Raw genomic sequence first — 25048 nt, forward strand, 5'->3', positions numbered from 1 at the left:
ATAGGGCGTGAACATTTACAGCGGTATGTACTTTGCTGGTCGACTTAAACGTGAGTGTAGATAGCCTTTCAGAGGAAGACTCAAAGCTTAAGCTCTTATTTGGCTTGTTTATAGTTTTTTTTTAAATTATTAATATCGTTATAGAGTATATGACCAGAAAATTGATTCAACAATATAAAAAATCAGGTCTAAATGTAAACATGAATAAAACAAAGTACATGGTAATTGGTGGAGTGAATGGAGACTTAATATTAGAAGAAGGGATGGGAACAATAACAGCAACTGAGGAATATAAATATTTAGGTGTGAAAATTACAAATGATGGGAAACAGGACAAAGAAATTAGATCAAGAATAAACTCTGGAAAGACGACAATCTCTTTATTGAATGGAATTCTCTGGGACAAACACATAACAACTGATAACAAAATAAGGATTTTTAAAACAATAGTTAGGAGCATTATTACATATGGTTCAGAAGTGTGGACAACAAAATGGCAACTGAAATCAAAATTATTAGCCACAGAAATGGATTTCTGGAGACGTTCAGCAAGAATATCAAGACGAGAAAGAATAAGAAATGAAGTAATCAGAGACAAGATAAAATGTAAAAATTCAATTATTGATTTCATCGAGCACAAACAACTTAAATGGTATGGACACATCAGACGAATGGACCAGGAAAGGCTACCAAAATGCATAATCGACTGGGTACCAATTGGAAGAAGAAAAAGGGGACGACCACCTGATACATGGATACAGGTAGTTCAGTCAACAATGAGGAAGAACAACATTCCTGAAGATTTATGGACAAATAGAGAAGAGTGGAGAACAATAATTAGTGACTTACTGTAATCTAGAATAGGTGCTGGAAAAATGTACTCACATTGTAAATCCAGAATAATAATAATAATATCGTTATGGGCCAACAGCTCCAATGGCTTCACTTTGTGTATATTTTAAATACTTGACTTATTTTCAAAAATATATATCATTTTACAGTGTTCAGAGCTAGTACCTGCAAAAGTTGTTGCCGTCTTTCCTCTATTCGTAGAAACTTCTTAAAAGTTCATAATGAATTGTACAGCCATATCGGCAGTGAATGTTAAACAGTGTTGTTAATGGTTTTACTTTTAAGACCATTTCGAATAAATATTTTAGTATGACAAAATTAATTGAAAAGCATACCAAAATCCGGAAACCTACATGAATAGCCGGTATAGATGCTCGACGTAAACTCTGGAAAATTATGCAAGAAAATAGAGGCCATCTAAATGCTATTAAAAGCCTACAGCATAAACTAACTGCAGATAAATGGACAAAATGGTAAGTAAATGCCTGTAACTCAACTGTTAGACAAGGATAACCACGTAGTTATAACTGAATAAGAAGGTGATTTAGGAAAGTCAGTCCACTTACTGCGTTTAGTAACAAAACTACATTATTTTGAAAAATCAGTAAATGGAACTAAGATGCAACCATTCAGCACGGAGCAATTCAGAGGAAGGAAACTCTTAATAGGATATAAAGTTGTGTAACAAGTCAGCTTCTTAAATACCTTGGTTACAGTGTAACGTTTGAGTACTCCATTGACATTCATGGGGCACAGTTAAAGGAAAAGATGGAAAAGGCAGTGTTGAGGCAATGATAAAGTTTTATAGAACAACGACAGTCCTCTGCAGTCCTTTATGGAGCAGAATGTTGAACCCTGAAAAAAAAAGTAAAGAATCAAGGTAGCAGAAATAAGGTTTCTACACTGTCAGCTTTAGAATGCACAAGAATATACTGGGAGGACAGAAAGATGAGTTACGATTAAAGATAAGTCGTTAGTAGACATCCAGTTCTAAAGTATAATTACTGAATCATATAGTAACGCAGTAGAGGGAAACCACAGAAAAGATGCAAAATCGACTTTGAGATCGTAGAAGATGGAACAATCTGAACAATATTGATCCTTGATGCTAATGACGACACCGGGTGATTATGATTTATGTACAGCTACTCATGGAAGTCCAGTGCGAGCAGTAATCATCGTATGACAGCGAAACATGGTAATGGGCCTATGCTACTGTGTACTGTAAAAAAAGCTTGGTTCAAATTTTGGCCACCAAGTGCAAACTTGTCGCTGTACAGCCTCTCTTCGATGTCTCCGGTGCTCATATTGAACAAATTGTGTAAGCAGCGGTTGTAACAAAATCAACGTTATTCCCTTCTCATTTATTTCACTTTTTCTGCGCACCTGACGTTCCTAACTCACTACATATGGAAATATTTCTACACGTCCTTCTTCCAGCCACAGTGACAGATTTTCATCTGGCGGGCAAAACTGCAACTAATTTTTTCTAGTGTAAATCTGTTCCACATTAGCGCATTAGAATATCTACTAAGTTTCGCTGCCGTACGATTTTGAGCCCACACAAGGCCTCCGTCAGTAACTACACACGTGGTAAATGCTAGCCAGTTTCGCCGAACATTTTTTTATTATTAGTCATACTCACAAGTGGGATAGGCAAACTTCTTAATTTTCTTACGTGCGTGGTTCGGCCAAGCTACAACCAATATTTATTCTGTACGCTGTGGCTGACGCAATATACGGGTACTTTTGTATATGCATGTAATGAGAAAAGACGTTTACTCACATATTGCTCTTAGTTTGCACTACGTCAGGGCCCAAGGGATCCCTCTTCATTGAGAGATCCGGCATTTGGTGTTTCAGAGAGAAGTAAGCGTCCAGGCCGATTTTCGCGCGCTCCATGCTGCACTTGCAGTTGATATACATTCTTTCGATCCGGGCATCATCTGAAAGATATAACTGTGTGAATGAAATATCTTTTAACAAAGTATATAAAGAATATAAAGAAACATTCCGATGAGTCCCCTACATCAAATCATCTTTGTACCACACTCATAGCTCAATAGATAAATACCGAACGACCATTGACTTCAAGCATGAGCTTCTCTGCCTCAGATCGTATACATAAACCATGCAGTACATACTTAGTTTCCGTTAGTCGATCATATTAAATAATAAAATGGGTTTGACAGAAGAATACGCCCGATTACCTACCCCATTGTTCTCCAACCGAAGCTTCTACTATGTCTCTAATAATCTGACCGTACCCATGTGGCGTTAAATCTCCATTCCTCGTCGCTTACTTGTTTGAGATTATTTGAACAATTTAAAAAGTGTCCTAATAATATCATTCGAGAACCTGATAGGCTATCAGCAGAAGTATTACGGGGTTTAACACATCACATTAGCAGCAACTGACAATGTACGTGTCTCATTCTTCATATCTGTTGAACAATTCGCAAACCTAGTCCAAAAGTTCAAGAAAATAGTGTTGGAAAATAGATGAAGCCAGTCTAACTTATTTTTACTCATCTACAAAAACCAATGAACGGTGATGAAGAACAGATACTCTCCAAAGGATTAATAAGTCTAATTGAATGCTGAAGAGGTGTACGAAGGACTAGCAAATAGTAAATACGCAACTAACACTGAAATTGAAGTACCACGAAGTAGATTTTAAAGAAGTATACTGAAAGGACAATAACAACATTTATTAAAGGTCTGTAGACACGGTAACCTTCCAGATACATACAGTGGTCAAAATTAATGTAGCATATTGTTTTAATGTCAATACCGATCATAAGAGGAAAGAAAAGTGATTCTGTTCTTTCAGGTACAGTGTTTTTTAAGTCATCAGTCTTCTAACTGCTTTTATGCAGTCCGCCACAAATTCTTCCCCTGTGCCAATCTCATCATTTCAGAGTAGCACTTGCAACCTGCATGTAGTCCATCCGTCTTTCTCTACAGTTTCCATCCCCCTCGGCTCTCTCTAGTACCATGGAAGTTATACCCTGATGTCTTCACAGGTCTCCTATAATCCTTTACATTCTTCTTTTCAGTGTTTTCGATACATTTCTTTCCTCTCGGAGTCTGCCTAGAACCTCCTCATTCCTTACCATATTAGTCCACCTAATTTTGAACGTTCGTCTGTAGCATCACATGTCAAATGCTTCGATCCTCTTCTGTTCCGGTTTTCCCACAGTCCATGTTTCACTACCCTTCAGTGCTCCGCTCCAAACGTACATTCTTAGAAATTTCTTCCTCAAATTGAGGCCTACGTTTTATACTAGTAGATTTCTCTTGGCTAGGAATGCCCTTTCCGCCAGCGGTAGTCAGCTTTTGATTTCCTCCTTGCTCCTTCCGTCATGGATTATTTTGTTACCTAGGTAGCAGAATTTCTTAACGACATTTACTTCGTGACCATCAAACCTGTTGGTAATTTTCTCGCTGTTCTCATTTCTGCTACTTCTCATTACTTTCGGATTTCTTCAGTTTACTATCAATCCATATTCTATACTCATTAGACTGCTTATTCCTTTCAGCAGATCCCGTAATTATTTTTCATTTTCCCTGAGGTTAGTAATATCGACAGCGAATCTTATCATTGATGTTCTTTCGCCTTGAATTTTATGTCCACTCTTGAAAGTTTCTTCATTTCCATCATTTGTTCTTCCACGTATAGATTGAAAAGTAGGGGCGAAAGACCACATCCCTCCATTACAAAGTTTTTAATATGGACACTTCGTCCTGGGTCTTCCACTCTTAGCTATCCCTCTTGGCTCTTGTACATATTATATATTACCCCTCTCTCCTATAGTTTACTTCTATTTCCTCAGAATTTCGAACATCTTGCACCATCTGACATTGTCGAATGTTTTTTCCAGGTCGACAAATCCTATGAACGAGTCTTGATTTTTCTTTAATATTGTTTCCATTATCAAGCGCATCTCTGGTGTCTTTTCTAAAGCCAAACTGATCGCCATCGAACATATCACCAGTTTTCTTTTGCATTCCTTTGTAAATTACTCTTATCAGCAACATGGGTACAGCTGTTCGTCTGACTGTGCGATAAATTTTGCACTTGTCAGCTCTTTCAGTCTTCGAAATTGTGTAGATGACACATTTCTGTTAGCAGATGGTTTTTTGCCAGATTCATATATTGTATACACCAGCTTGAATAGTCGTTTTGTTCTCAATTCAACCAATTCCGATGGAATGTTATCTGTTCCTTCTGTCTTATTTGATTTCAACTCTCCCAGAGCTCTTTTAGATTTTGATTCTAATACTAGATCCGCTACTACACCCATATTGACTCCTGTTTCCTCTTATATCACGTCATCAGATAAGTTCTTCCCCTCGCAGAAGCACTCAATGCAGTCTTTCCGCCAATCCGCTCTCCCATTTGCACTTAACAGTGGAATTCCACTTTCATTTATTGCAGTCACAAGAAAACAAAAAGAAGAAGATAAATACATTTACACTTCATAAGGACCGCAAAAGTGAGAAAGATAGGCTATCTGGGTGGTGGGCTCGGTTCTGTGATGGAGATGGGGTATGTAAACCGTAGCAGAGGCGGGTTGTGGTGAAAATACAACAACTCTTCATTATAAATAGTCTCAACGGGTTTACCACAGGGTGAAGTTGTGCAAATTCCACAATCTTTCTTCAGAGCAACTGTCAGACTCGTTGCTGGTGGCCACCAGCAAGGATGAACCACCTGAAGACGTCTGACAATTGCTCCGAGGCAATATTGTGGAATTTGCATTAAGTCATTCTGCGGCAAACCTATGAAGACTATTTACAACGTATCCGTCTGGAAAGCTTGATAGTCACAACTCTTTATTAGTTCGTCATTTTTTTCTGTTTCCTGTCGTAATTTACTGCTTTAAAATTCGTGGAGGTATGTTCCGTCTATGCAACTAATTGAAGGCAGTTTGTTTATTACCATACACGTTTCCGTTCTTTTATTTGTGAACCATCTTCAGGGGCCCGTAATGCATGTTTCTTCTTATACATATAATAAAAAGTATTACGTGATAGTTAGAATATCTTGCCCTGATACGTTTTGTTGTGTTTTGCCCTTGTTTTTTAGCACAAATTTCTTGATGTGAAATTATCGTTCGGTGTTGCGATTTACAGTACTGTTAACTCATGTGTGTGGTCCTGGAGATGTATTCGTTAGTTTCCACGCTCCAGTTTGCCGATTTCCGACTCTCTTTCACCCATATTTTACTCAACACAACGCATGCGAGATGCGACAGTAAAGTAATGAGACTGATGTGAAAAGCTACTTACCGTTTTAGTCAAGTTTAGTGTTATCTCCTTCAAAGTAGTTCCCTTCTGATTGCACACACTTTTTCCAGCGCTTCTGCCATTGATGGTAACATTTCTCGAACTCATCTTCTGTAATATCTTACAAGATCCTCGTCATAGCTTTTTGGACATCTTGTGTCATGTGAAAAGGGTGTCCCTTGACTCCGAGCTATCCGGGAATCGAACCCGGGCTCTCTTGCATAGCATTCCAACGTACTGACCGCTCAGTTATCGACACGGACGTCCAATTCGGGAAACATGGAGGCCATTCATTTTTACTCTTGGAAATAGAAAAAAATCGCACGGAGCGATATCTGGTGAATAAGGTGGCTGTGGTAGTACTGAAATTTGTTCTGAGGTTAAAAATTGCTGTACTGACAGAGCACTATGGGATGGCGCATTATTGTGATGCAGAATCCTATTATCAGCAATATTGGCACAGACACCAAGAAGTCTTTTACGTAGTTTTTCTAAAACTTCTTTGTGGTAATATTGGTTAACTGTTTGTCCAGGAGGCACCCACTCTTTATGAACAATTCCCTTGGAATCAAAGAGGTTGATGGTCAGCCACAGCGGTCTTCATCTTCAACATTCGTTCTGCCTTCACTAAACATTTTATGCTAACGAAAAACTTGAGCTCTTGACATAACCTCCTCTCCAAAAGCCTTCTGAAGCTTACCGTAAGTTGTCGTCACGTTTTCACTCAATTTAACGTAAAAAGAAATGACCTACCGTTGCGCAATATTATGCGGTTCCATTTCCGTGACGAGAGACACAAACACGTGTTAACTTATTACAGCAGTAGCATCGATGTGTTGCTTGGACTAGAAGCTGCTTATAGACCAAGGTTAAAGATATTGTGCCTACGCAACCCTGCAGGGTTGCCACATCTTCCAAAGTAAACCAGTCTCATTACTTTATTGTCGCACCTCGTATATCACCTGCACTTTTCATTTTGTGATGAACAAATGTTTATTTTTGGTGTGTACTGTTGCCAACTGTCGTTGTGTGTTTATCTGCCGTCTTTTGTTTGTGTTGTGTGCGTTATTTAATTATTTCACTAAAAGAAAAAAGAAAAGTTAAACCACACACACAACACAAACAAAAGAAGGTAGATAAACACACAACGACAGTTGGCAACAGTACACACCGAAATCACACAAATATTGATCACAAAACGGAAAGTGCATGTGATATATGCGATTTGTTGAATCAGATGTGGATGAAAGAACGCAGGAGATCGGTCAACTGGAGCATGGAAACTAACGAATGCGTCTCCAGGACCACACCGCACCACTTTAAAAGTTGATTCTATCTTAAAAAACAAAAGCAAAACACGACAAAATGTGACATAGCAACATATTGTAACTACCACATAATACGTTTGTTATATGTATAAAAGGAAACATGTATTACAGGTCACTGAAAATGCTTCACAACTAAAAGAAGCGAAACGCGTATGGAAATAAACAATTAGTTGCATAGACGTAACACACCTCCACGAATCCTTATTAGCCCTTTACTAGTTCATACACTTCAGACATTCTTCTGATGGCCCTCCCTCGTAATATATCAGCGTCGTAGGTGCAAGGTGTACGTTTCTCAGGCGGCGTGCACGCCCTGCACGGGCACAGAGCTGCGCTGGTGACTCCGGTATGAGAGGAGAACTGAGACGGCAGGTTAGAGACGCGCTGTAGTCGCCGGCGGACACCACGTTATCTGTAATGCGGAAGATTGCGTCGTTTCAGTGGCATGTCGATGGCGCTGCCGGCAGTCGAAGTCTGGACCGATGGTGAGGAGCTGGGGCCGCAGGATGGCGAGGTGTTGCCTTCTCGGCCTGGGCAGACGGGCAGAAGTCCCTCCTTCGCGGTCCGGTGGCGACAGAAATCATAGTGACGATTCCCCAGCTAACACACAGCAAGCGCCGTGCATGGCCTTACCGTGCCGAAGGTTGCGTATTCCCCTGAGCCGGCGCTTAAATGCTGGTTCTCGGCGCTCAATTCGCCGAACGGTTGCGTTCGTGTGCCACTGTGAACCATCAGGAACGGGGCAAATACCGGTGTTTGGCGATGTCGTCGACGACAAGGAAGTGAGTCGAGCCGGAATGCCTTCTCAATGGCTGGCGCCTGGGTGTGGTACTGACACCTGGGACGGTGTCACGGAAGTCCTGCTGCTACTGAGGGGTGCTGGTCAAGCAGGGACGACGGCATGGACTGGTACGGGTCTCATCCGGAAAGAGCGTTGTGTCCCACTGCTGCCTAGTCCACAAAGAGTCGTTTCTTGTGGCGTTATTTCGGCGCTCGTGGTGCTACGACATGAGAACTGATCGCACAGTTCAGTGACCAGCGCCTGCTATCTGGTCGCAGCCTCGTTACATTTCTGGGCTTCAACTTGTGCTCCAAGTGCCAATATAGTTTTGTCCCATTGCAGAACGAAAAAAGAAAAAGGATCTTGCAAAAAGTTCCGCTTCAAACACTGCAGTTGCATGACACATTGCTTATCAACCAGCCGGTACGTTCTTTACCAAATTGTCAAAATAACAATAGGGGATATTACCCCGTTCCTCCAAAGCGGCCTCCGTAATGCCCTTTAACGTCTCTGGTGGGGCAATAGTGGGACAAGATGATTGCAGATCGCTACCATTAGCACGGCCCAGTGCGGAAAAAAAGAAATGAAATGTCGTGTGGCTCGGGCAACCCGTCGAGTAGTTCGGTCGCCTGATGCAAGTCTTTTTAGTTGACGCCACTTCGGCGACTTGCGTGTCGAGGGGATGAGATGATGATGATGACAATAGCCAGTCCCTAAGCGGTGAGAATCTCCGAGCCATCCGGGAATCGAACCCGGGCTCTCTTGCATAGCATTCCGACGTACTGACCGCTCAGTTATCGACACGGACGTCCAGTTCGGGAAACATGGAGGCCATTCATCCGACTGACTATGTTCCACTAGGAACGCGTCCATAGATTGTGCCGATGGTGGCGTGCATTATCGTCCATCAGCATGAATCCCGCTCCAATACGTTTACTAAATGAAGCCACAATGCCTGCAGGATGTAGCCCCAATAAGTCACACCATTCATCTTCTAATGTACTGCCACAAGGGGTTTCCCACAGCCATACATGATTCGAGGCCGAAACATGTCCGACCCGCCTCTATAATGTGGGAGGGTTACAATACAGTAAGGGTGTAAACCGTTTCTCGGCGTCCCCAGACATGAATATCAGTATGGTCACGGTGGACGGGTATGGGTCTTATCAGGAAAGAGCGTTGTGTACCACTGCTGCCTAGTCTACAAAGAGTCGTTTCGTTCGCGTGCGACACGAGGCCCCTTTCGAGCCCGATTTACTGGAGGAGCCTTGAGAGGTCTTCTGGGAAGTAATCCCAGCTCATGGAGACGATATCCTCTCATTTTTGTTGATACAGTTTCTTCTGTACCGTGTTTGTAACTGCCATCATAGACGTGTAGCATAGCTACTGTACGCAAATATGTTCTGCACACCTGCTGAATTTCCGCCGTAGCCACTTCCGTAAAGATCCGTAACTGATCCTGTGGTCCGCAGCTCGTGGTCTTGCGGTAGCGTTCTCGCTTCCCGCGCATGGGGTCCCGGGTTCGATTCCCAGCGGGGTCAGGATTTTCTCTGCTTCGTGATGACTGGGTGTTGTGTGTTCTTCATCATCATTGCTTCGGAAGTCGCCGAAGTGGCGTCAACTGAAAAGGAATTGCAATACGGCGGCCGAACTTCCCCGCGTGGGGCCCCCGGCCAACAATGCCATACGATCATTTCATTTCTCACTGATCCTGTCGCTAGAAACTTGTACCAGATTCTAACGTCATCACTTTGACGCTTAGCAACATTCGCTTTGATGTCCACCCGTCTCATTCTCTGCTCCATTAGAGTGACTAAACGGAAAATCTGATCATACGTTACTGTTCTAAAGTGCTGCAATGCTCAAACTCGACGCGGTTGCCATAGACTGCATATACTGAGCCTGTTTCATCTAGAATTACAATGCAAACAAACCAATGTACTGATACCAGACTGTATTTCTAGATCTCAACGTTTAGTATTGATGTTTAGGAAGTATGCATCATTTATTTTGACACTGTATTATAAAACGGCAACTCACAGACGCAGAAACCATACTGTGAACTACATAAAATTCTTATGAAAAGACATACCCTCTGGCGATAATTTACCGGTTATCTACTGCAGATGAAAGTGGAAGAAATTTGAGAAAGGTAGGAAATTAAGACGGGACTGGAATAAGTTAAAAGAATCAGTGGTTATGAGTATCAAAGGAAGCAATGTATAACGTTATTGACGGAAGTAGGGGACGGAATTACAGTGCGAATGGTTGATTTTGCAAGACAGAATGAGGCGAAAGTCCCAGGTTCGAGTTTCAGCCAGCACACAGTTTTACTCGGGAAAGGGGTGTTAAATTTCAGTACGAAGGATATCAGATTTTACGATCGCTAAAGAGTATCACTTTTGGTAGAGGTACTGAAATAAACGTCATTTCGATTACACACGCTTTTTATTTGCATGTGAGCGAATTGTGATATTGCTGCCTATGGCCAGGACTCACTCACAAAAAATGAGCGAGCTTCGTTGAGGCATGTAGCATGTTGCTTCAGCTGAAATTGGCTGAGTCTGGATCTGTATATGGCACAATTCAGGAGTCTCATCCTCACCGAGCTCATATCATTATTAAGGTTAGAGCCAATGTTACACGCAGTTGCCGTCATGAAGCTAGAAAGTTACTAACATTTTTTTCGGTGTGCATACAATTTCTATTTGGAAACTGTCACACTGTGCAGCATAGCAGCTTTACTAACTGTTAGCAGAGTACGAGCGCAGTATAGGAATGGTACTCACCTATGTTATTCGGTAGGTGGGGTTGCATCTCGAGCCACTCACGTAGCTTCTTCACTGCAAACTCAGTGTCTTCTTCAGTGAGGCCCAGCTGCTTCCTGATGAATGCAATCTCCTTTGGAGTGGCAGGCTGGAAGTTGTAGTTGGTGCCCATCGTGGAGTAAATCTTGAAAACAGAAGTGATGGTTACACAACGCAAGCAGAAGACGTTAATAACTAGTAAGCACATTAGGAAAAGAAATTTACGCCCCACAGCTCTTATATATTTGAAAAATGTCACATTAGTGCCTTGAACTGCTGGTATAATACTTCTCTTACACAACCAGTTCCAGTCGTCCGGCCATTATCAGCTTCATAAAAATATTTACGATGTCATGTTAGGCGAAATGTAAAATCGTTATTTTCAGGTGATAAAACAATGAATTATGCACTGTTGTCGTATCGTAATATAAAGTACATCAAGATATAAAAACTATACTTGGCATTATATTCATTCGCGTTGTAACTGCAATCGGCGTTTACGCTATTCAGAAATTCATCTGATTCGTCACTTGACGACAATGATTTTATACTTCACCTAACATGAAGCTGCGAATACTTTTATTAATCCGATTATTCTCAGACGACTGAAACCAGCCGTGTAAGTAAAGCTCAAAATGGGAATGTGAAGCTCAAGGTGGGAATGTGACATATATTGCAAAGTGACGGATGACAGAAGACATTTTAGGAAGAACGTCGTTTGATAAGCAAACATATTTCGGCAGGAAGGGAAAAGGGCGTCGCTTTCACCATGCCATGACAGTTAGTCAACTGGTGGAAACGAATGGTATTGTGCAAGAGTAGGAACTGCAGAACAGCTGCAAAACACCTCTTTCTGACATGAGAACAGGTGGTACAATACGTCAAGATTGTCGCTTAATCGCCTCAGTGTACCGATGAGCCAGCAGTGATACAGATGGTGCCAACTGCTAGCGTTGTGGAGTAGAAAGAGTTAGCCTAAAACTCATCTGAATGGGTGGTAGGATAGAGCTCAACTAACATGAGTGTTACAAAAAACATCATAACATAAACAGGAAACGTTCAGTTTCGGTGGTGCATTTGGACTTACGACCATGGTGTGTGTGTGTGTGTGTGTGTGTGTGTGTGTGTGTGTGTGTGTGTATGTCGTGCTGTCATCAAGGGTACACGAGTTGGCCTTCGGCTCGGAAAGCCATGTCGATGATGTTTCATTGAATGGTTCGTACGCTGACATTTGTTGATGGCCCAGCATTGAAATCTGCTGCAATTTGCGGAAGGGTTGCACTTCTGTCACGTTGAACGATTCTCTTCAGACGTCGAAGGTCCCGTTCTTGCACGATCTTCTTCCGATCACAGGGACGTAGGAGATTTGATGTATTACCGGACTGCTGATATTCATGGTCCACTCGTGAGATTGTTGTACGGCAAAATCCGCACTTCATTGCTACTTCGGAGATGCTGTGTCCCATCGCTCGTGCGCCAACTCTAACACCACGTTCAGACTCACTTAAATTACGATAACCTGCTATTGTAGCAGCAGTAACCGATCCAGCAACTGCGCCCCACACTTGTCTCATACAGGCATATTGGCATTGCCGTCCACAGTGCCGTATTCTGCCTGTTTACATAACTCTGTATTTGAATACGCATGACTTTATCAGTTTCTTTGGACCTACAGTGTATACAAAAACTTTAGTATCTCCAACATGTCAGAAGACAAAAAGGAAAACGACACATCCAGTGAGAATGGACATCATCTTATTCTTTAAAACTTCACAAAATTGGACAAACTTACTCCTGAGAAAGAGCGCACTTACATTTACATAACAGTGAGTAGTACAGAAATTATATGTATTACTTTAATAAGGATGTCTCACAACCTTTTAGAAAACGCGAAGTTGGAAACAAAATTGTTGACCCAGTGGGAATAAAACCCGCCACACAATGATTCGTAACTAGACACCTCTGCCAACTACGGTACAATGATGTTATGCAATGAAGGAACTTGTATTTACGGTACCATCTTCTGAAGGCTTCCAACGCCAATAATTTATGAACTGAATTTCATTACAACAAATCCTACCATGAATGATGATTTTTGTTGAATCTTGAGTGTGCTATTGGCTTAAAAGGCATCTGTTCATAACACACAAGTTACAACTCGAAAAGAAGTAAACACGGAAGTTCTTTAACCACCAATACATGTTTCCCGTCATTTTATTAAAACAAATTGTAACAGTAACTCCGTGTTTTCGGCAGAACCCCTGTGTACTGGTGCCTAGAAACAACATAGTTAGAGGTTGTAAGTTACAAAAAGAAAATCTCAGTAGATACAGGCATCAACTGAAAATGACGTATACAATATGGCGTCTCGCAAATTCTGCTTGTGAGATAGAAATTTTTTATACCTCTTACTGATTCTCCTTTGCCACTGAAACGAATCCTTTTCATTTTACTGAGATCAGGAAAGCAATAAAAATCTCGCAGAATGCAATGTTCATCACGATATAATAAATTAATACCTTTTGTAATTTTCATTCCCTTATGGTTATATAAGGAGAAGTACCATAGTCGTCTTCTTCTGTCTTCTTGTTTGAGCCACCGAACTAGAATTGTCATGTACGACAATTGTTATATGTTTTATTGTGAAATAATCATCAGTATTACCATAAATATATCCTTATTTGGTACTAAGATTCTCGCTCCTATTATCTATAAACCATTAAACCTTTTATAAAAATTTAAACTATTTAAATACAATGAAAATTGTCGGTTTGTTGACACGATAATCGCATGTAGTAAGCATGGTACAATTTATGCATTTCAACATTTGTGGATCTAGCCTGCAATCTATGTCCTTAACAAAGTCTTGGTCAGTATTATTAATACTATGTAAGTCAATTCGTTTCACTAAAACTAACATAATCACAGTTTCATCTACATCTACGTTTATACTCCGCAAGCCACCCAACGGTGTGTGGCGGACGGCACTTTAGGTGCCACTGTCATTACCTCCCTTTCCTGTTCCAGTCGCGTATGGTTCGCGGGAAGAACGACTGTCTGAAAGCCTCAGTGCGCGCTCTAATCTCTCTAATTTTACATTCGTGATCTCCTCGGGAGGTATAAGTAGGGGGAAGCAATATACTCGATACCTCATTCAGAAACGCACCCTCTCGAAACCTGTACAGCAAGCTACACCGCGATGCAGAGCGCCTCTCTTGCAGAGTCTGCCACTTCAGTTTGCTAAACATCTCCGTAACGCTATCACGCTTACCAAATAACTCTGTGACGAAATGCGCCACTCTTCTTTGGATCTTCTCTATCTCCTCTGTCAACCCGACCTGGTACGGATCCCATACTCATGAGCAATGCTCAAGTATAGGTCGAACGAGTGTTTTGTAAGCCACCTCCTTTATTGATGGACTATATTTTCTAACGACTCTCCCAATTAATCTCAACCTGGCACCCGCCTTAGCAACAATTAATTTTATATGATCATTCCACTTCAAATCGTTCCGTACGCATACTCTCAGATATTTTACAGAAGTAACTGCTACCAGTGTTTCTTCCGCTATCATATAATCATACAATAAAGGATCCTTCTTTCTATGTATTCGCAATACATTACATTTCTCTATGTTAATGTTCAGTTGCCACTCCCTGCACCTAGTGCCTATCCACTGCAGATCTTCCTGCATTTCGCAGCAATTTTCTAATGCCGCAACTTCTCTGTATACTACAGCATCATCCGCGAAAAGCCGCATGGCACTTCCGATACTATCTACTAGGTCATTTATATATATTGTGAAAAGCAATGGTCCCATAACACTCCCCTGTGGCACGCCAGAGGCTACTTTAACGTCTGTAGACGTCTCTCCATTGAGAACAACATGCTGTGTTCTGTTTGCTAAAAACTCTTCAATCCAGCCACACAGCTGGTCTGATATTCCGTAGGCTTTTACTCTGTTTATCAGGCGACAGTGCGGAACTGTATCGAACGCCTTCCAGAAGTCAAGTAAAATGGCATCTACCTGGGAGCCTGCATCTAATATTTTCTGGGTCTCATGAACAAATAAAGCGAGTTGGGTCTCACACGATCGCTGTTTCCGGAATCCATGTTGATTCCTACAGAGTAGATTCTGGGTTTCCAGAAATGACATGATGCGCGAGCAAAAAACGTGTTCTAAAATTCTACAACAGATCGATGTCAGAGATATAGGCCTATAGTTTTGTTCATCTGCTCGACGACCCTTCTTGAAAACTGGAACTACCTGTGCTCTTTTCCAATCATTTGGTAGCTTCCGTTCCTCTAGAGACTTGCGGTTCCCGGCTGTTAGAAGGGGGGCAATTCCTTTCGCGTACTCTGTGTAGAATCGAATTGGTATCCCGTCAGGTCCAGTGGACTTTCCACTGTTGAGAAACGACGACTTCTGGCGCTGAAGTGCACATCTACGTAGTGAGAAAAGCGTTCCATGCAGCGAAATCAGCGAGGCATCAAGGGAAAGTATTTTACAAGGTACATCATACAGTATATGTATCCGCAGTTGCAAATATGGACAACCATGAGTTGTAGAATGGAATGACGACAACGTGCAAAGCCCATTTGGACATGTCTGCAAGTCAAAAGGAACTTTGCATCGTAATTCACAGTAACACAGGCACTGCAATATCGTACACAATACATCATTTCTGAATCCTATATCTCTATATGTTTCCATCATTTTCTTGCTGTTGTCACTGAGATGCATCCTCCTCCGTTAATATTTCACACTGTTACTTGAAGATTGTAGACTTAGAGAAAGCTTTTAGCAATCTTGACTGGAATATTCTCTTGCAAATTCTGAAGGTGGCAGGGGTAAGATACAGGGAGCGAAAGGCTATTTGCAATTTGTACAGAAACCAGAAGGCAGTTATAAGAGTCGAGGGACATGAAAGGGAAGCAGTGGTTGGGAATGGAGTGAGACGGTGTTGTAGCCCATCCCCGATGTTATTCAATCTGTATACTGAGCAAGCAGTAAAGGAAACAAAAGAAAAATTCGGAGTTGGTATTAAAATCCATGGAGAAGAAATAAAAAGTTTGAGGTTCGTCGATGACATTTTTATAATTCTGTAAGAGTCAGCAAAGGACTTGGAAGAGCAGTTGAACGGAATGGGCAGTGTCTTGAAACGAGGATATAAGATGAACATAAACAAAGGAAAACGGGGATAATGGAATGTAGTCAAAGTAAGTCTGGTGATGCTGAGGGAATTAGATTGGGAAATGAGACACTTAAGAAAGTAAAGGGATTTTGCTATTTGGGGAGAAGAATAACTGATGATGGTCGAAGTAGAGAGGATATAAAATGTAGACTGGCAATGGCAAGGAAAGCGTTTCTGAAGAATAGATTTTTGTCAACATCGAGTATATAGTGTCAGGACATCCTTTCTCAAAGTATTTGTATGGAATGTAGCCATGTATGGAACTGAAAGATGGACGATAAATAGTTTGAAGAAGAAGAGAATAGAAGCTTTCGAAATGTGGTGCTACCGAAGAGTTAGATTGGTAGATCACCTAACTAATGAGAAGGTATTGAATAGAATTGGCGAGAAGATAAATTTGTGATACAATTTGACTAGAAGAAGGGATCGGTTGGCAGGACATGTTCTGTGGCATCAAGGGATCACCAATTCTGCATTGAAGGGCAGCGTGGAGGTTAAAAATCGTAGAGGGAAACCAAGACATGAATACACTAAGCAGATTCAGAAGGATGTAGGTTGCAGTAGGTAATGGGAGATGAAGAAGCTTGCACAGGATAGAGTAGCATGGAGAGCTGTAACAAACCAGTCTCAGGACTGAAGACCACAACAACAACAGTTGAAAATTAATTTCAAATCCACAACGGTAATATGGCAGCGCTATTACCCTGGTGACCATTTTCCAGCTCCGTCACTACTTAGTATCATGCGTATGAATTGTAAACTCTTCGAAAGTCACAAATTTTTTTATCTGTTTCATGTGCAATCCAAATGACGAACTATAGACGAAACCAATTGGAGCTGGAAGATTATACATTTGAAAGGAATTCTGGTTCGCGAATGGAGTTAAGGAAACTGATGAAACAATCGTTAGAGAAATATTTGGGTATCCATATTCACTACAACGAAACATACAAGGAAGGGGCAAATTATTTTACTGTCCCTTGCCTACATGTATAGATTTATTGCCAGTAAAATACATCATTTACAGCTCATTTCTTGTTCGAAAAATAATTACAATTTGGATTGGACAAGATAACTGATCTTGTGCTGAGAATGTACAGAATACCACAGCGATACTGTACTGCTTCAGCAAATTAATGTCGTCCTCCCAGATAGTTATGTTCATCATTATTGTTATTTGTGTGCTGACATCAAACTAAACTACGTAGTTTCACACTAGTAAATTTAAATACAAAATGGAACCATGAACATGCGATGAATTATGGTGGATTACTGTATGCGGGAGTAGCGAATTATGTGACGTGGCTGTTTTAAACATTGACACTTCAGCATACGAAGTGCACCCGTTCAAGACCCGCTCGCGGCTTTATATCTTTGTTTGGAGGCGATGATAAAAAGGAATTCTGAGCAATTATCGTTACAGGAAAATGAAATGTCGACGGAAATATCATCTAAGCCTCTGTATTATCTCTAATATCTCGAATTTTCTAGTCGTGATTATTTGGCGAGACGTATTTAGGAGTGAGTAATACAGGGTGATTCAAAAAGAATACCACAACTTTAAAAATGTGTATTTAATGAAAGAAACATAATATAACCTTCTGTTATACATAATTACAAAGAGTATTTAAAAAGGTTTTTTTTCACTCAAAAACAAGTTCAGAGATGTTCAATATGGCCCCCTCCAGACACTCGAGCAATATCAACCCGATACTCCAACTCGTTCCACACTCTCTGTAGCATATCAGGCGTAACAGTTTGGATAGCTGCTGTTATTTCTCGTTTCAAATCATCAATGGTGGCTGGGAGAGGTGGCCGAAACACCATATCCTTAACATACCCCCATAAGAAAAAATCGCAGGGGGTAAGATCAGGGCTTCTTGGAGGCCAGTGATGAAGTGCTCTGTCACGGGCTGCCTGCGGCCGATCCATCGCCTCGGGTAGTTGACGTTCAGGTAGTTACGGACAGATAAGTGCCAATGTGGTGGCGCTCCATCCTGCTGAAATATGAATTGTTGTGCTTCTTGTTCGAGCTGAGGGAACAGCCAATTCTCTAACATCTCCAGATACTGTAGTCCAGTTACAGTAGCACCTTCGAAGAAAAAGGGACCAAAAACTTTATTGGCTGAAATGGCACAGAAAACGTTCACCTTAGGCGAGTCACGTTCATACTGAGTTGTTTCCCGCGGATTCTCAGTGCCCCATATATAGACATTGTGACGGTTGACTTTCCCGTTAGTGTGGAAAGCTTTCTGTTGAGCGGTCGCCATCTTAGCATCAACTGACGCTGACGCCTAGTCAACAGCGCCTCAAGCGAACAAATGTACAACTAAATGAAACTTTATAGCTCCCTTAATTCGCCGACAGATAGTGCTTAGCTCTGCCTTTTGTCGTTGCAGAGTTTTAAATTCCTAATGTTGTGGTATTCTTTTTGAATCACCCTGTATTTTGTCCGACTATTCCAGGGAATAGCTCTTTTCAAATTTCAATACAAAACCTATCCGCGATGCGCAGCGCCTCTCTTGTAACGTCTGCCACTGGAGCTTCTTCAGCATCTCTGTAACGCTCTGGTGTCGTCTAAACGATCCCGTGACGAAACGTACCGCTCTTCGTTGAATTTATCTTATCTATCAGACCTACCTGGTAAAGATTTCATATAGATGAACAATAGCCAAGAATAGGTCGTGAAACCGCTTTTTGTGCCACTTCATAAATGGATGAGTAACGTTTCAGTAAGATTCTTCCTAGGAATCTCAGTCTGGCATCTAGTTTTCCTACTTAACGTCGTTGAGGACAGTTACTCATTGTCCTTTTCCGGAATATATTGCTTCCTGCAATTTGTCGTCAATAGTGCAGTTGTGCTGTAGTGGATTTCTTTTCCTGTGTATGCGTGTTATGTTACATTTACTTACGTTCAGGGTCAACTGCCGAATATTGCACCATTCACCAATCATTTACAGTCCATTCTGCAAATCGATGCTGTCTTCTGGCGTTGCTACTTTGTTATAGACAACCATATGTCCGCCCCGGTAGCTGAGTGGTCAGCGTGACAGACTGTCAATCCTAAGGGCCCGGGTTCGATTCCCGGCTGGGTCGGAAACTTTCTCCGCTCAGGGACTGGGTGATGTGTTGTCCTAATCATCATCATTTCATTCCCATCGACACGCAGGTCGCCGAAGTGGCGTCAAATCGAAAGACCTGCACCAGGCGAACGGTCTACCCGACGGGAGGCCCTAGCCACACGACATTTCCATTTCCATTATAGACAATCACATGACCCGCGACCAGTCTTAGACAGCTTCCGACGCCCTCTGCTAGATGATTTATATAAATTGAAAACATTAATTGTACTATGACACTTCCTTCGGGTACTCCGGGAATTACATTCCCATCTGTCAGTTTTTTTTCCGTTCAGAGCAACGTGTTGAGTTCTGTCTGCAAGGAAGTCTTGAATTCAGTCGCAAATGTGGTCCTGTACTTGATAAGCTCGTATTTTTTTCACTATATAGCAGTGGAGAACGGTGTCAAATACCGTCATGAAGTCAAGAAACAGGGGGGCACAGGAATATTTTGTCCTAAATGCTGCCCAAAAGTGCACTCTTCAAATGCGGATACTTCCCGGAATGCACAAAACCCTGCGATAGTCTGACAGAAGGGGCGCTGCTGAGGCAGTGTGTTATCGTGCACACATACGCGGTAGAGCAAATCTGTATTTCCGTCTCGCTCCCAAAACGTCTGGCTACTGGCTTGAAATCGCTCTGAAATTATGAATGTATTAAAGTGTATTTTTACTTGAAGTGTAGTGAAAAGCAATATGTATTCCGAACATTCGGGAATATGCCATTCGTTATGATTATTTTCTTTCATATTACACACATAAAAAAGTTTTGCATCACCTCGGTTCCGAGAGTTCCGGAACCTGTACAGAAGACTGGAATAGAGATCAACATAAACATCATATCAGTCCATTTTATTGCTCATTAAAACCACACACTGCCTGTAGTACCACCACACAGCGAGACTTTCAGAGGTGGTGGTCCAGACTGCTGTACACACCGGTACCTCTAGTGCCCAGTAGCAGGTCCTCTTGCATTGACGCATGCCTATATTAGTCGTGGTATACTATCCACAAGTTCATCAAGGCACTGTTGGTCCAGTATATCCGACACCTTAACGGCGATTCGGCGTAGATCCCTCAGAGTGGTTGATGGGTCATGTCGTCCATATACAGCCCTTTTCAATCTATCACAGGCATGTTCGATAGGGTTCATGGCTGGAGAAAATGCTGGCCACTCTAGTCGAGCGATGTCGTTATCCTGAAAGAGGTCATTCACAAGATGTGCACGATGGGGGCGCGAATTTCCGTCCATGAAGACGAATGCCTCACCGATATGCTGCCGATATGGTTGCGCTATCGATCGAAGGATGGCATGTACGTATTCTATAGCCGTTACGGCACCTTCCATGATCACCAGCGGCGTATGTCAGGCCCACATAATGCCACCCCAAAACAGCAGGGAACCTCCACCTTGCAGCACTCGCTGGGCAGTGTGTCTAAGGTGTTCAGCCTTATCGGGTTACCTCCAAACACGTCTCCGACGACTGTCTGGTTGAAGGCGTGTGCGACACTCATCGGTGAAAAGAACGTGGTGCCAATCCTGAGCAGTCCATTCGGCATGCTGTTGGGCCCATCTGTATCGCGCTGCATGGTGTCGTCGTTGCAAAGACGGACCTCGCCATGAACGTAGGGTGTGAAGTTGTGCATCATGCAGCCTATTGCGCACAGTTTGTGTCGTAGCACGACGTCCTATGACTGCACGAAAAACACTATTCAACATGAAACTTCCTGGCAGATTAAAACTGTGTGCCCGACCGAGACTCGAACTCGGGACCTTTGCCTTTCGCGGGCAAGTGCTCTACCATCTGAGCCACCGAAGCACGACTCACGCTCGGTCTCACAGCTTTACTTCTGCCAGTATCTCGTCTCCTACCTTCCAAACTTTACAGAAGTTCTCCTGCGAACCTTGCAGAACTAGCACTCCTGAAAGAAAGGATACTGCGGAGACATGGCTTAGCCACAGCCTGGGGGATGTTTCCAGAATGAGATTTTCACTCTGCAGTGGAGTGTGCGCTGCCCGAGTTCGAGTCTCGGTCGGGCACACAGTTTTAATGTGCCAGGAAGTTTCATATCAGCGCACACTCCGCTGCAGAGTGAAAATCTCATTCTGGAAACTATTAAACATGGCGGCGTTGCTGTCAGAATTCCTCCGAGTAATAATCCGTAGGTAGCTGTCATCACTGTAGTAGTAGCCCTGGGGCGGCCTGAGGGAGGCATGTCATCGACAGTTCCTGTCTCTCTGTGTCTCCTCCATGTCCGAATAACAACGCTTTGATTCAATCCGAGACGCCTGGACTCTTCCCTTGTTGAGAGTACTTCCTGCCACAAAGTAACAAAGCGGACGCCATCGAACCGCGGTATTGACCGTCTAGACATGGTTGAACTACTGACAACACGAGCCATGTACCCCCTTCCTGGTGGAATGACCGGAACTGATCGGCTGTCGGACCCCCTGCGTCTAATAGGCGCTGCTCATGCATAGTTGTTTACATCTTTGGGCGGGTTTAGTGACATCTCTCAACAGTCAAATGGACTGTGTCTGTGATACAATATCGACAGTCAACGTCTATCTTTAGGAGTTCTCGGAACAGGGGTGATGCAAAACTTTTTTTGATCTGTGTATTTATATCTTTATTAGTAATCAGTCCCTTCGTTAAGTTCAGGGTGTGTTCCTGTATATTTGTTAATACAGTGTGAAAGAAAAATCATTCCTCTGCTGGAAATTGAAAAGAAAAATAGCCGCTGAATACGTAAGTTTAATTTTGCACATTGAGTTGTCAGCTATAAAAAAATGTTGTCGCCCAAATGAATTACGAAAGCATTTGTTTTTGTCCTGGATCCTTCGAAATGCAAAATTATGACATGAAAATGCCTCTAATAGTATACAAAGAGATGTTCTGAAAAATTGTTTGAAAAATTATTCGACTTTATGTAAAATTATGTGTTATCAAATCCTACCTTCCCTGATGAAGAGAAAAAATTATTTTGACATAAACTACCTTAATGTCACAAGTAAACAAACGATGGGTTACTTCACACAAAATTTCCCATTAACTTCTTAAAAATAGCCGTAACTGACTGCAAAGTACCATTAAAACTCCAAAAACAGCAAAACTTGAACTGGTAGCCGGTCAAAGTCGTTCGTAGAGTTACGTAAACGCCATGAAAGATGCAAAACACAGCTACTGAGGAACAGTTTTGGAGCCACAGAATTACATCTACATCTATATACATACTCGCAAGCCACCGTACGGTGCGTGGTGGAGGGTAACTTGTAACACAACTGGTCAAAAAATGGTTCAAATGGCTCTGAGCACTATGGGACTTAACTGCTGAGGTCATCATTCCCCTAAAACCTAGAACTACTTAAACCTAACTAGCCTAAGGACATCACACACATCCATGCCCGAGGGATGATTCGAACCTGCGACCGTAGCGGTCGCGCGGGTCCAGACTGTAGCACCTAGAACCGCTAGGCCACGCCGGCGGCACAATTGGTCATTTCCTCTCCTGTTCCATTCACAGGCAGAGCATGGGAAAAATGAGTCTCTGTGCCTCCGTACGTGCCCTGATTTCTCGTATCTTATCTTCATGGCCCTGAGGCTATATGTATGTTGGTAGCAGTCGGCTTCAAATGCCGGTGACTGAATCCTATCAGGTGGCTGTCCCAAGCCTTCCTTGAACGCACATGTGAGCGATGAATATCATATCTGTAAGAGGTTCTAAATAGCCTTCAAAATGATGACACGAATGGATTACATGTATAAATGAGTTTGTGGTGGTTCACAATAAATTCGGTTGAAATAAAATTTCGAAAACAACCAAGATTATGGTGCGAACACTGATATTTAGTGCTTCTCCAGCTTACTAGGTGCACGACTAAAGACCTAGTTGTTTCGAAAAATCTACACCACCGTCAGCTCGCTATTGCAGACTAAAATGAATTAGATTTATTCATGAATCAGCTGATGTTACTTTTGAAGAGATTGGTTATATCAACAGAAAAAACTATAACATTACAAGAAACAAAAACTGCAAGAACAGGGGATGATGTACCCCTAAAACACGCTTTGGTGATGACGTGGATTATACGAGGTGCGGCTAGAAAAAAACCGGGTTGATGCTGGAACAAACATTTATTTACAATTATTTACAATTTCATGTTATCTCCTTCAATGTACTAATGGCTCTGAGCACTATGGGACTCAACATCTTAGGTCATAAGTCCCCTAGAACTTAGAACTACTTAAACCTAACTAACCTAAGGACATCACACACACCCATGCCCGAGGCAGGATTCGAACCTGCGACCGTAGCAGTCCCGCGGTTCCGGACTGCAGCGCCAGAACCGCTAGACCACCGCGGCCGGCCTTTCAATGTACTCTCCTCCTCGGTCTCTACACCGCTCCATACGAATTTTCCACTGTTCATAGCAATGCTGCAGATCATTTTCGATAAGTCCATACATTACTTCCGTCGCTTTTTCTTTTACTGCTTCAACAGTCTCAAATCTAGTTCCTTTCAAAGCTGACTTGACTTTAGGGAAAAGAAAAAAGTCACAGGGGGCCAAATCAGGTGAGTAGGGTGGATGATCTAAGACGGGAATGTTGTGTTTTGCCAGAAACGTATTCACTGACAACACACTGTGAGCTGGGGCATTGTCTTGGTGAAGGATCCATGACTTTTTTTCTCCACAAATCGTTCCGTTTTCTCCGTACTCGCTCACGTAGGGTAGCCAGGACGCTAATGTAGTAATGCTGATTCACTGTTTGTCCCTCTGGTACCCAATCAATGTGCACAATTCCTTTGATGTAAAAAAAAAACGATCATCATTGCCTTGAATTTCGATTTTGACATTCGTGCTTTTTTTTGTCGTGGAGAACCAGGAGTTTTCCAATGCATCGATTGGCGTTTAGTTTCGGGATCGTAAGTAAAAAACCACGATTCATCGCAAGTAATAACATTTTGTAAGAAGGTGGGATCACTTTCAATGTTTTCCAGGATGTCAGAACACATCATTCTTCGGCGTTCCTTCTGTTCAATTGTGAGACACTTTCGAACCATTTTTGAACACACTTTGTTCATGTTGAAACTTTCATGAAGAATCTGCCTAACACTTTCCTTGTCAACTCCTGTTAACTCAGACACTGCTCTGATTGTTAAACGGCGATCTTGTCGAACAAGTTTACCGATTTTTTCAATGTTTGCATCAGTTTTTGCTGACAATGGTCTGCCAGTGCGAGTGTCATCACTGGTGTCTTCGCGGCCATCTTTAAATCGTTTAAACCACTCAAACACTTGTGTTCGCGATAAACAATCATCGCCGTACACTTGTTGTAACATTACAAACGTTTCACTTGCAGATTTTCCTAGTTTGAAACAAAATTTGATGTTAACACGCTGTTCTTTCTGTACACTCAACATTTTCCGACGCACAGACAAAACGTCAACTACTTAAAACAGACGCCACGGGCAGACTGAGTGCAGGAGGCAGATGAAACTCGAGCAGTAGGCGGAGCGAAAGTCACGTGACAGGCCACGCGACTTTCAGCCTTATTGCATTCGTTTTATTGTTTCACCAGTACTAGTCCGGTTTTTTTCTAGCCACACCTCGTATGATCAGCAATGCAGGAACAAAGACAGCTTCGATAATGAGGTGGTACATTTGCAAGAC

The 25048-nt window shown here is 42.2% G+C and overlaps 1 protein-coding gene across 2 annotated transcripts in view; it reads right to left on the bottom strand.

Moving 5' to 3' along the window:
• LOC126259915 (retinol-binding protein pinta-like) overlaps nucleotides 1-25048 on the bottom strand; it is a 175906-nt gene that overhangs the window by 79363 nt on the left and 71495 nt on the right. For both annotated transcript variants that reach the window (XM_049957006.1, XM_049957007.1), the window contains exons 2-3: nucleotides 11043-11205; nucleotides 2639-2798 (exon numbers count right to left, since the gene is read on the bottom strand). In XM_049957006.1, coding sequence (XP_049812963.1) covers nucleotides 2639-2798; nucleotides 11043-11193 — 311 coding nt within the window. In that variant the 5' untranslated portion in view covers nucleotides 11194-11205. The remainder of the gene's footprint in view (nucleotides 1-2638; nucleotides 2799-11042; nucleotides 11206-25048) is intronic.

Source organism: Schistocerca nitens, chromosome 5 (assembly GCF_023898315.1).
Source record: "Schistocerca nitens isolate TAMUIC-IGC-003100 chromosome 5, iqSchNite1.1, whole genome shotgun sequence".
In the NCBI taxonomy this organism is placed as follows: Eukaryota; Metazoa; Arthropoda; class Insecta; order Orthoptera; family Acrididae; genus Schistocerca; species Schistocerca nitens.